This window comes from Symphalangus syndactylus, chromosome 2, assembly GCF_028878055.3.
Source record: "Symphalangus syndactylus isolate Jambi chromosome 2, NHGRI_mSymSyn1-v2.1_pri, whole genome shotgun sequence".
NCBI classification, from domain to species: domain Eukaryota; kingdom Metazoa; phylum Chordata; class Mammalia; order Primates; family Hylobatidae; genus Symphalangus; species Symphalangus syndactylus.
The window spans coordinates 23,768,963-23,782,119 of NC_072424.2; the positions used below are offsets into that span (position 1 = coordinate 23,768,963).

Genomic DNA, 13,157 nt, shown 5'->3' on the forward strand with positions numbered 1-13,157 from the left:
CAGAAATGTTTACTATAGTCAGAATAACTATTTGAAAAATATTAGCCAGGGCCGGGCGAGGTGGCTCGCACCTGTAATTGCAGCACTTTGGGAGGCCAAGGCGGGAGGATCACTTGAGGTCAGGAGTTTGAGACCAGCCTGGCCAACATGGTGAAACCCCGTCTCTATTAAAAATACAAAAATTAGCTGAGTGTAGTGTTGCATGCCTGTAGTCTCAGCTCCTTGGGAGGCTGAGGTGGGAGAATCACTTGAACCTGGGAGGTGGAGGTTACAGGGAGCTGAGGTCACACCACTGCACTCCAGCTTGGGCGACAGGGCAAGACTCCATCTCAAAAAAAAAAAAAAAAAAAAAAAAGGCTTTTGCAGACGCTGCCGCTGCCAGGAGCCCTGTAGTATCAGCCATGGTCAGTCCCATGGTGTTCTTCAACATTGCCATCAATGGTGAGCCCTTGGGCTGCGTCTCCTTTGAGCTGTTTGCAGACAAGCTTCCAAAGACAGCAGAAAACCTTCGTGTTCTGGGCATGGGAGAGAAAGGATTTAGTTGTAAGGGCTCCTGCTTTCACAGAATTATTCCAGGGTTCATGTGTCAGGGTGGTGACTTCACACACCATAATGGCACTGGTGGCAAGTCCATCTATGGGGAGAAATTTGATGATGAGAACTTCATCCTAAAGCATACAGGTCCTAGCATCTTGTCCATGGCAAATGCTGGACCCAACACAAACGGTTCCCAGTTTTTCATCTGCACTGCCAGGAATGAGTGGTTGGATGGCAAGCATGTGGTCTTTGGCAAGATGAAAGAAGGCATAAATATTGTGGAGGCTATGGGGCGCTTTGGGTCCAGGAATGGTAAGACCAGCAAGAAAATCACCATTGCTGACTGGACAACTTGAATAAGTTTGACTTGTGTTTTATCTTAACCACCAGACCATTCCTTTTGTAGCTCAGGAGAGCACCCTCCACCCCATTCGCTCGCAGTATCCTAGAATCTTTGTGCTCTTGCTGCAGTTCCCTTTGGGTTCCATGTTTTCCTTGTTCCCTATGCCTAACTGAATTGAAGAGTTGAGTTAAGTTTATGATTATGAAATTAAAACTAAATAACTATAAAAAGTTAGCCCCATTTTGGGGTGGTGGTGGCAGATGCTAAGGGGCAGCATCAAGCAGTGATTAGGATAAGCATCAAGTCAGGAAATGGATTCCCATGTACTCACTACTCTTCCCTGTCCAGCTTATTGTTGAATGTAGAGTCCAGTTTTCTGTGTGCTAGAAATTTCATCTCGAATCTTTTTTTGAAAGATACTGATCATAAAGAGGAAAAAAAAAGAATTGGGAAAGAAGGAGGCAAGGAAAGGAAAAGAAAAAGAATTAACAGAAAAAGTGCAGCCAGGCGCGGTGGCTCGTACCTATAATCCCAGCACTTTGGGAGGCCAAGATGGGTGGATCACTTGAGACCAGGAGTTCAAGACCAGCCTGGCTAACATGGTGAAACCCTGTCTCTACTAAAAATACAAAAATTAGCTGGGAGTGGTGGTGCACACCTGTAATCCCAGCTACTCGGGAGGCTGAGGCATGAGAAAGGCTTGAACACGGGAGGCGGAGGCTGCAGTGAGCCAAGATCGAGCCACTGCACTCCAACCTGGGCAACAAAGTAAGACTCTGTCAAAAAAAACCCAAAATACAAAAAACAAAAACAGTGGGTGAACTCTGTCATCCTCATTGATTCTAAAGTAGATAGGACGGGTATTATTGGCCCATTTTACAGATTTGGAAGACAGGTGATTTGCCTAGGATCATTGGTGAGCTGATGATAGGACCAGGACAAGAAGCTGGCTCTTCTGCCTCTTCCTGGTCTGGCACATGCTGGATGGCAGCTCCTGCCTGAACTTGATAAACTGCCCTGTACAGTAGCCATGAGGTGAGAGAAGCAGCCTGCTACGATGGCCTCCCTCTCTGCAGCCTCCGTAGAGACAGGGACTACCTGTCAGCCGTCTTTTTGAAAGAGATTAATTCAGGAGAATCTCTTGAAAGCAGAATGTGACTCAGAAAAATGATTCTTCTGACGTCAGTAATAAGAACCCCTCCCTGCACACATACAGTCTTTGAGTATTCAGACTTTTTGGAAAAAGCATAAACAGCCTTTGGGTATACGCTAAATTTTTGGACTGCTGAACTTGTCTTTTATATCACTCTACCATTACTTCAGGCATGAAAATGGCTTTGGCATCTTCTCTGATTACTGATTCATCCTGAGCTGTTTTAATATTCTTGAGAATAGTTTTAGCATCCTGGGCACAGTCTCCGATTCTAGCTGCTTATGTCCAAATCCCAACTGTACTCCTTGTTAGCAGAGTGACTTTGGGCAATTTCTTTAACTTCTCACCTTTTCTCTAACTGCTTCATCTTTAAAATGGAGATGATGATGGTCCCTGTCCTAGAGGGTTATAAGAAATCAATGAGGGAATCTTTGTTCAATGCCTGCAGAGAGTGAGCCCTCAGTCAATGTGAGCTATGAACAATAATGAGGCCATTTTTTTTCTCTCTCTCTCTCTTTCTCTCTTTCTTTCTTTCTTTTTCTTTTTGCAGTTTATGAAGCTTTGCAGTTTATGAAGTTTATAGGACCCATGATTTGGGCTTATAATTGAATATCATTGGAGTACAAGTTCAAGGAAAATGACAAACATTACTTTTTTCCTGTGCCTTTCTAGATAAAGTCTAGAAGTTTCTTGATTACATGAGTTTTTTCATATAAAAAGAATAATTAGAAGCAGAATGCACTTAGGGACCCTATGTAATAGGGGTTGATAACAGAAAAGCTCATGAAGTTTCATTTCCAGTCACAAAAATAATTTCATGGGACCCACCTGGAAATTATAAGCAGAAATTGGAATGAATAGTAGCACGGAGGACGTAGTTGTGTGCTATGAAGACTATTTCTAGGTTAAGCTTTCTGTTTAAGTGTGTGGTGAACTGCACGCTCCTTTTATTAGGTTGGGGCAAAAGTCACTGCGTTTTTTGCCATTACTTTCAATGGCAAAAACCGCAATGACTTTTGCCCCAACCTAATAGTTCTGGAAACTGATCTCCAACAAAGTCGTATAGCTAAGCTTGGGTTGGGACCAGTGATTTGGGCTTATAATTGAATATAATTGGAGGACAAGTTCAGGGAAAATGCCAAATCATTACTTTTTTCCTGTGCCTTTCTAGATAAAGTCTAGAAGTTTCTTCTTTCTTATTGAATCTGACCTTTTAAGAAATTTAGTTTTTATCTTTCCCAAAGGAATCATTTTTCATGTGGAATTCAATTTGCTTCAAGTTTCTGTCTCTTCTGCTTAGCTTAAAAGATGAGGCCAAGGCCCTCTGAATGTTTTGTTACTGATATCTGCTATTTTTCACTCTCAGCCCTGTCATAAATTACATGGTGGTAAGCTTTGTCTCCTATTCTGTAATTGCAAAGCAGACCTAAGCCAGGTCTTTTAACATAATCTGTTGTAAGGTATGCTGTTTGCCTCAGAGCACAGCAGCATCTGTGTTACCAGGGGATGATAGCATCACTATCAGTCATACCTTAATTGCAAACAGGGCCAAGCATGTTGGCCTATTGCAGCCATTCAAAATGTTGCAAGGCAGAAGAGAATTGTTCTCCTTATATATCCTGTGCTGGCCTTGGGCAAGTCCCTAAATTCTTTTGGCTTTGAAACTTCTTATCTTTGAAACTGTGATGGAAATTATCCCTAAAACCCTTTCCAGCCCTCTCCTTCCTCAGAGAAATGTTTTCCAAGCTCTGTTTTGTGAAAAGTTCATAGTTGTACTGGGTTGGGGGTTCTCTGGTTGAATAAATTCAGGAAATGCTTCTTATCTTATTTATCTCTTAGTTACAGGCACACTTGCATATTAATACATAGTAAGTCCATGGTTAAGAAAACTGTTTAACAATATTTAATTAAGCATTTCCCAAATACAGGTGAAGATGCAATTTTAAGCATTTGTATTTGTTTTGCTAAGTGACAGTCACTTTCCTGTGAAGGGTTCTAGAAGCATGGTTGGGAAAGATTTCTGCTCTGTGTTTCTAAGATGACTGAATCAGATAAGGTAAGGAACACACAACCGTGTCTCTGATTTTAAAATGACATGGTATAAGCTCCATTGCTATTTAATTAGAAAGTGGTTGTGTGAGGCCGGGCACTGTGGCTCATGCCTGTAATCGCAGCACTTTGGGAGGCTGAGGCAAGAGGATTATTTGAGTCTGGGAGTTTGAGACCAGCCTGGGCAATATAGGGAGACTCTGTCTCTATTAAAAAAAAAAAAATAGCCGGGCGTGGTGGCACATGCCTGTAGTCCCAGCTACTCGGGAGGCTGAAGCAGGAGAATCACTTGAACCTAGGAGGTCAAAGCTGCAGTGAGCTGTGATTGTGCCAATGCAATACAGCCTAGGTGACAGAGTAAGGCCCTATCTCAAAAAGAAAGAAACAAAGAGAGAGAAAGAGAGAAGGAAGGGAGAAGGAAAAGAGGAAGGAAGAGAGAAAGAAAATTGTGCATTTTAAACAAATTTCTAAGCAGTTGGGGTCACCTCTTTTGTTTTTGTTTTTTTTTTTTGAGACAGGGTCTCACCCTTTCACCCAGGATGGTGTGCAGTGGTGTGATCGTGGCTCACTGCAGCCCCAGTCTTCTGGGCTCAAGCAATCCTCCTGCCTCAGCCACCTGAGTAGCTAGGACTATAGGTGCAGGCCACCATGCCTGCCTATTTTTTTTTTAATTTTTAGTAGAGACAAGGTCCTGCAATACTTCCCAGGCTGGTCTGAAATTCCAGAGCTCAAACTATCCTCCCATCTCGGCCTCCCAAAGTGCTGGGATTACAGGCATGAGTCACCACACCTGGCCAGTTTCTTGACTGTAATAAATCATCAACCAAATTATCTGTGGTTCAACTAACACAAGTCAAATTTGGAGGACTATGATTAGGAAAGAATCACTTTATTGCTTAACATTCAAAAAAATCAAAGTTTCAATATTGGATTGCCTACTCCCCCACTTTGCCCCTGTCCTGCCTTGTAAAAGGCAAGGAACCAATGCAGTGCAGGTTATTTTTAAACTAGAACCCTATTTTAGCCCCTGAAAATAGCTGTAGCTCTGCACTTGGTTTCTTCTCTCATTTAATATCAGGTAGGAATAATACTTCGAGATTTAAAGGAGTAGGAAAAACTAGCCTCCATTACATTTTAAATGAAGGCTAACAAGAATAAAGAATGCAAGGATGAAAGACTTCCATCCTTATGGTAAAAATCCCAAGACACTAACAAAAAACACATTAGGCTAAAATATGGAATCACTATCATGAGAATGCAAGGCATTAGGTGTAATCAGAAGATTTCAGTTGATGCGACTGGCCTTTGGCAGCAGCTGACACATGACAGCTCTGCAAATGGCAAGCATTTTATCAACGAGCAATCCAGTTGTGATTCTTTATCTGGCGCCTGGTGCTACAGCCAAGTCAGGAGGATGTTATCAGAGGCACCAAGTTCCAGGCGGTAGCCTGGACCAGGGGAAGGGCACATAGGGTGACCCATGTGGATGGCTGTCTACCCGAGTCATTTCAAAACAAAACAAAAAAGCCACTTAGCTGGGGAAGAGAGTAAGCCGGGACTCTTCAATTAATCAAACTTTGTATTTGGCCAACGTGTTTCAAATAGTCTTGTTTTTCAGTGGATTGATTATAGGCCTTACATTAAATTAATATCTCACAATGAGTGCTGCTGGTTACATCTTTATTGGAGGAATTAAATGTTTTACCCTCACATTTAAAGCAATTATGCCAGTTTCCTCCTATTTCTTAGCCAATGTGTGTATCTGATGCCAGGGACATTTGTCCTAAGGGTCTTTTTCCATTTAAACTGTCTTCATAACTTTTCCAATATGCAAAATTCCTGGTGTTCAAAAATAACTGGAAGAAAAGTTGGATTGTGGGTGGTGGATAATCCAGCCCAACATCAGGGCATTACTGACGAAAGGAAAAAAATGCCTCTTTCCTGAGTCTTTCCGGATGAGGTCATTGTTTTCAGACAGCGTGTATACCTAATAGAAAAAGGCTCAAAGTCCACGGCTCGTCTCATACCAGGAGTTTGTCAGGGAACTGTTTCCAAAGCCATAATGAATAATCAGGCTGTTAGTAAAAGAAGCATCTCCAAGTTATAGTATTTTTTTAAAATTCTAGTACTGAAGAAAATAATTAAAAGCCCATCTAGATGAGATAGTAATTCATTAAGGAAAAAGAGGAGGCAGGAATAATCGATCCTTTTCTTTCTTTATTTCATGCGTTTCAGTTATTGTGAAATGATAGTGATCAAAATCTGGATTCTGGATTGTGCAGAGTGCAGGAAAATCCTAGAAACATTCTTGGCGTGTTCTAATAGTGGCTTCCCAGAAACGAGAGTTTTCAGTGGGTGTGGCATCAGTGAGCTGATGTGCTTTTGCGAGGGGTCTCTTTAGAAGTAGTGGGGGCAGGGTTGAGAGAAGAAGGGGATGCAGAATCTGTACATGAGGAAGGTGCCAGACTCACTCAGGAAACTCCTCATTCTTCCTGTGCTGGCTGTGACACACCCACCGGTGGCACACCCCTCCCTCGGGTCCAGTTCAGCCCACAGACTCCTGGGAGGAGAGCCAGGGCCCCAGCCTCTCCTTTGAGGAGTGTTGCAGCCTTTCTGTGTGCCAGATGCCTAGTGAAGAAAAGCTGAAACCCTGGAGCTTTGTGCATGTTAATGACCTTGGAAATGACTGAGCTCATGGACCCTCATCACACCGTCGGAGACTACAAAGGTTAGACCGTCCATTTGGTCAACTCAGCATATATTCTGTCTGGGGTCGACCGTGTCTTTAAAGATGAGGAAAGATGCAGGGCTTTTCCATTTGATAAAATTGTTTTACACTTATTATCATAAACGACAATCTATTTCTGTGATAGTATATATCTGTATAAAATGCACAACTTCTTTGTCAACATATTTACAGATATTCTTAATATAATAGGATGTTAAAATCGACATGACTCTTTTGTAGCAGTAGCCCAGCTCAACTCAACCAACAGTAGGTTGGTCCTTTGGGCACATTAAAAGGCATCTTCAGTGACTGTGGGGCAAACACCTGTGATCCTATTTCTGGGCATTTTGTTTGAGTTTGGATGCCATCTCTAGGATGCTTTCCCTACAGTTGTGTTTGATGGGAGAGTTTGTTCCGTGGTGAGGCTGGCTGCCTTCAGGAGTGCTCCAGCTGGTCCTGCTCACCACGTCCAACAGAGCTGCAGAGGGTAGCCCCACACAGTCTCACAGGCTGCTCCGTTGAAACCTAGGGACTGTGGCGATCGGTTGCTGATTCCTTTGATACTGGACCCCTTAAGATAAGAGAGTGTAACTTATTTTGGTTCCTGGAGAGTAGACTCGTGGGTAATTCCAGATAAGGCAGATAGGCTGGGCCCCCTCCCTCCTTCATTTCCGATCTCGCCACTCTTCTCTGTTTCGCAGGACCTCTGGTGAGCTTGGGTTTGCCTTTGTACCCAGGACTGGTAGGACTGGGGAGCCGGGTCTGCTACACTTCACATGTATACACTTGTTAAGAGGTACAAAGGAATCCAAGTTTGGCACACGCTGTAACTGATGAATAATTCATGGTGGCTTTTTATGCCACACAGTTTTCTCCTGTAAATGAGCATGATTTTGAAAGACTATACTGATTTAAAAGTCCAGTAATGTGGTTTCCTATTCCTCACTGGCCTGCCTTAGACGTTTACTGGAAAGATGAAAGTTGACAAACATTAGAATAGTAAAACTTAAAGTTGACGATGGCCCCACATGGGTGGTCAGCCAAGAACAGCCCTCCCCTGTTCTTTCTAAAGGATAACGTCACCTCAGGTTTACACAAGACTGTTTGACATTCTGGACTTTCCTCAAATACAGAATTTGAATTTTAATAAGGACACTATGCATATTAATTAGAATGCATTCGTGTATTCCTGATATATTTAGAGTGGAAAACTGTGATGTTATGTCTTTTCCAACTGAATGGGGTCCTAGTGATAAAATTAGGATATCTCAAGATGTCTAGATGTCTTTATTTAAATGAATTTAAAGTCCTCTGTTTTTCTTGTACTGTACAAAGAGTGGATTTTAGTTTGGCTTTCCAGAAAGATAGAGCAGGTTTTGGAAGAAATCTTACATGCAGAGAGACTGTAAGTAAACAGAGTAAGTGATACATCTAATTATATTTTTAGTGGTCAAGCCAGAAAGAACAACTTTCTTTCTCTTCCTTGTTTTTTAACTACTCTCCTCCCTTCTACTCCGTGGCATATTTTTAAGGTATTTGGAGTCTTTCCACTTGCTACCAGCTGGAATCTACAGAAACCGTATCTCTAGAACACTCAACAGTTGACTTGAAGCTCAGTCATAATTAAATTGGATGTTGGCGAATTATTCCAAGACTTAAAAACAGGCACACCTTATGTTTGGAACATAAGGGGTTTTGCTACTCTGCATTGTTTTAAATGTACTCTCTGTAGGGAATATGGGCAATAATTTTAATTAACTTTTTTTAAACAAAAGGATAATTTGAAAGGATATGTAATAAATAAGTCTGACCCTGCTTACATTTTATTTATTATTCTCAGTAGCTGGTTCCCTGATGTTTTAAAACAACAGCAAAGCTTGCAGCTGTTCATCCATCTCTCTTTAGTAAGAGAAGATCATCCTGTCCTTTCTCTCCTGGCACACCTTGAAAGCATTAGCTAGTTAGGTGGCTGTTGATTTAAGACTTTGATACAGTGACTTACAACCTTCTGCTCTAAAGGATATACTTAGAGCTAGTGTTTGCATACAATTAATAGTAATTTAGGCCTTTGAGATATTCAGCCATTAATTTTATATTAAAATCTGACTGCTGACATGTATGTCTCCATCGTTAACATAGTTTTAAATGTTGGGGTGGTAGCCAGGATAGCAATTCAGAATATTGGGATTTTACAAGACTTATCACTAAATGTCATTCATTTCTAAAAAGAGGGAAAATGCATCTTGCTGATTAGCACTACTTTTAGGTTTCATATGAGAGAATGGAAATGCCAGACCGGTTTTCCTGCTTCCAAAGGCAGTCACAGCTGCCACTGCAAATGAGCGCTGCCACAGTTGGTTAACAGTGGGTCAATCAGAGCATGACATTGCCACGAACGTGCCCAAGGAGTGGGAGCAGGCAGCATGCTGGGAGAATTGGGCACTGGATTTCCATAAAACAGTTAACAACAGAATGAGTCTTGGGAGCTTCTGTCTGAGTCATAGGCTCCCTAGGCTTGTGACCACACCAGGGTACCTTGAATATCTTGCTGGAACAGAAACTCCCCAAGCCTGGTATTACTCTTCTTTATAATATTTTGCCTGGGAAACGTATGTCCTGCTGTCATGTGAATTGAAGTGGCGTAGAGAGTTAGAAGGGGATGTAGTATACACAGTGCTCTTGGGAAAATGCCAGCATGTTAATGGGGTGGCATTATTTTGTGGGAAGCACATCCCTGGTGACTATTTTTAAATGGTTTAGGCTAGGTGTGATGGCTCACGCCTATAATCCCAGCACTTTGGGAGCCCGAGGCGGGCAGATCACTTGAGGTCAGGAGTTCGAGACTAGCCTGGCCAACATGGTGAAACCTCATCTACTAAAAATACAAAATTAGCCAGGCATGGTGGCACACGTCTGGAATCCCAGCTACTCAGGAGGCTGAGGCAGGAGAATCACTTGAACCCGGGAGGCGGAGGTTGCGTTGAGCCGAGATCGCGCCACTGCACTCAAGCCTGGGCAAAAAGAGCGAAACTCTCTCTCTCAATATAAAAATTAAAACAAAAAATATATAAAATGGCTAAAGTGGTCTGGTAGCCCCATTTTCCATATATAAGGTAATGCTGGTTGTATGAATAGCTAAATGTACCTGCAGATTCATGGATTAATCAGCCACTTCACTGATTGTGGCTCTTGGCCCCACCCACATCTTTATTTTTTTACATTTAGAGTGACTCTTACTGTAATAGTCTGTCTCTAATTGGTAGCTTCATCAGGGAGGGTCTGCTGATGAGTCATGGAGCCATCCCTATACTTGGCATTAGAGCCGTTAAGTAACATTCTGCTGTAATTAATTAACAAGCACTTTTCAACAGGTGGCAGGCACCATGCTAGGGACTGTTCGGAATAAATCTGTTATTTAGAATGATAATCCTGGAAGGTCCACTGGCATATATGGGCAACTAATCAACATGAGACATTATGTAATTACCTGAGCAAGAGTGGAGAATGCAAGTGTTGGGATAAATGATGTGAGAGGATGTCATCATCTAAAGATGTTAGAATGCTGGCTAGGGAAAGCCCAGGGGATCCTTTGGGATATAGATGACCTCGCTGGTTACAAGGGGCAGATCTGAGCACGGGTCGCTTCTCACCATGGTCCAGTATGAAGGAAGGGTGCCTCTTGTTCTCAGAAACCATTTCTGCCCCTTCCACACTGCCAGAGCCACAGAGGATTGGGGATTTAGTTTCCCCTTGCTAACATGATTGTTCTTTGGTAAATTTCAAAGTGATTTTAACAAACATAAACGCATAATTATGGACTTGTAGAAGGAAAGCATGCTCCTTTGAGCGTGATGCGCTGGTGAAGTGCTTGAGCTCTAGAAGCAGAGAGATTTGGTCAGGTGGCAGCTTGGATACCTACTGGCTGTGTAACCTTGGCCAAATTTCTCAACTTCTCTAAGCCTCAGTTTCCACATCCATAAAATAGAGATAACAATACTGTCTGCTTTAAAAGATCGTGAGGATGAAGTGAGAATATCTATAAGACTCATGGCATAGTGCCTCCCGCATAATAATGAATGGGTTATATAATTGGCAATTAGAGTTTCATCTGGGAGATTCAGATTCTTGCAAATTATTTATATCATTGAATAGTGCTATGAATCCGAGGCCTTGATTCTAGTTTGGTGATTTTATTTTAGTTTTATGTCTGTGTGTTTTGCTTATTTTTGATTATAAAAATCATACAAGAATAGGCTTTCACTGTAAAAATTTCAAACACTACATGAGAGGCAAAAACTCCCTTTGACCACTGCCCAAACTTAGGGGATAACAACTATTAGCTGTTTTATTTATCTATTTTATTTTCATCAAAGTAATCCATATTCCCAGTTTTAAAAGGCAGATAGTGTCTTCTCGCATGAATGGGAGACAAAGGAATGAGAGAGCCAAGGAGTACAGAGTTTTTCTGGCCTGATTTCTTAGGATGACAAAAACTGGGGCATTTCTGTTCCAGAATGTGGCATTTCCCAATGAGACATTTTGCATTTTTATATTTCATGGTTGAATAAACATGCAATTTATTAAAAGGTTTAAGATACTTCTTTTTTTTTTTTTTCCGAGTTGGAGTTTTGTTCTTGTTGCCCAGGCTGGAGTGCAATGGCACGATCTCGGCTCACTGCAACCTCTACCTCCAGGGTTCAAGCAATTCTTCTGCCTCAGCCTCCTGAGTAGCTGGGACCACAGGCACATGCCACCATGCCTGGCTAATTTTGTAATTTTTAGTAGAGACAAGGTTTCTCCATGTTGGTCAGGCTGGTCTCGAACTCCCGACCTCAGGTGATCCACCCGCCTAGGCCTCCCAGAGTGCTGGGATTACAGATGTGAGCCACCACTCCCGGCAAGGTTTGAGATATTTCTAATTTGGCCTGTTTGGTGGGGAGAAAATTAATAGTAAACAATAGGTGTCTGGCAAGCCCTCAGAAGAGCAGGCAGCACACTTTTTCTGTAAAGAGCCAGATAGTAAGATTTTAAGTTTGATGAGACATAGGGTTGGTGTCATGCTGCTTTCTTTCTCTTTCTTTCTTTCCTTCTTTCCTTCTTTCTTTCTTTCTTTTTCATCAAGCTGACGCAGAAAGGCAAGAGAGCATGTAGAAATATGCGTGACCTTTTGAGGGCTAAGTTCATAACTGGCTCGCTGTCACTTCTTTATTCTATAAGCCAGATGAGTCACATCATCAATTCCAGTCTCAGAGTGAGAGGGCATTCAAAGTTACATGGCAAAGGGCATGGATATAAGGAGGGGTGATAAATTCAGCCACTGATGTAATCCACCATAGCTTCTACGCAGTAGCAGTGGTATTGGCATGAATGGACATTTATTGAGACTCAGTGAAATAAAATTATTATGCTCAGTTAACCTGAAATACTTTATTCTTGGTTTAAAAAAGAAAATAAAAAGACAATCTAACCCTTAGGGAACTTTCTAACAAACTCAAGGAAATGGTACACAGATGAAACCAATAAATAAGATGTTTATAGACGAACAAGCTAAGAAATACAAGATTTGAATGCTTTGTGTGATTAGCCTAAAGCATACTTTTTCTGTAAAGGGCACAATAGTAAATATTTGAGTCTTTGTGAGCCAAATGGTCTCTGCTGCAACTACTCAAGTCTGAGATTACAGCACAAAAGCAGCCATAGACAATACATAAATAAATGGACATGGCTGCTTTCAACAGAACTTCATTTACAAACACAGGCAGCAGGCATGAGTTTACAGACCACTGCCCTAGACTACTAAAAGAGATAAGAAAGAGTCAGCTATGGAAGACTTCTTGAAAAAGAATCCATGGTTTCAAAGGCGATAAAGATTAGTTTAGCTTAACAAGACATGCTTTAGAAATGAAGTCAGAAAACAATTATATGATCGTTCAATTAATTTGCCAACAGGTTAATGTAGTTAGTTCAGTCAGAATGAAAACAATAATGAAAACTCATCATTCTTTCAAAATGTTACTTGGTACAAATTATTTCTGCTCTAAAAGCCTGTTTGAAAACCTGTTTGCTAAGAATGTTCATGTTTTTGCTTAGCTGGAGAATGAGGAAAAAAAGGATTAGAAATAAAATGAAAGAAATACCTAATTAAAGTGATTTGATTTTATGCCACTTTAAAACATTTATTTGATTGATGTGACCTAGATGTGTGTAAAGGAACTAAAGGAATTAAAAAAGAATGGTTGATTTTTAACCATCGGGAAACCATGCAAATTCAAGTGAATATTTTTCTATTGTCAGTTGTATTTCACCTAGATTTTACTCACCAATTTTCATGTGTTTCCTCTCCATAT

The 13,157-nt window shown here is 41.4% G+C and overlaps 2 protein-coding genes across 5 annotated transcripts in view; both read left to right on the forward strand.

Annotated features, from left to right (window-relative positions):
• Positions 1-212: 212 nt before the first annotated feature.
• On the forward strand, positions 213-2,920 carry LOC129465798 (peptidyl-prolyl cis-trans isomerase A-like). The gene has a single exon (XM_055248376.2). It carries the CDS (start codon positions 402-404, stop codon positions 891-893), a length of 492 nt encoding a protein of 163 aa, XP_055104351.1. The 5' UTR covers positions 213-401; the 3' UTR covers positions 894-2,920.
• A 3,811-nt stretch (positions 2,921-6,731) lies between these two features.
• The window catches only part of ABLIM1 (actin binding LIM protein 1), a 254,296-nt gene continuing 247,870 nt past the window's right edge, over positions 6,732-13,157 (forward strand). For all 4 annotated transcript variants that reach the window (XM_055248339.2, XM_055248350.2, XM_055248359.2 and 1 more), the window contains exon 1: positions 6,732-6,810. In XM_055248339.2, the coding sequence (XP_055104314.1) occupies positions 6,747-6,810 (64 nt within the window). In that variant the 5' untranslated portion in view covers positions 6,732-6,746. The remainder of the gene's footprint in view (positions 6,811-13,157) is intronic.

What these genes read in the sequence shown, in the direction of transcription:
- LOC129465798 (XM_055248376.2), top strand. Translation starts at nt 402, where the DNA reads ATGGTCAGTCCCATGGTGTTCTTCAACATTGCCATCAATGGTGAGCCC.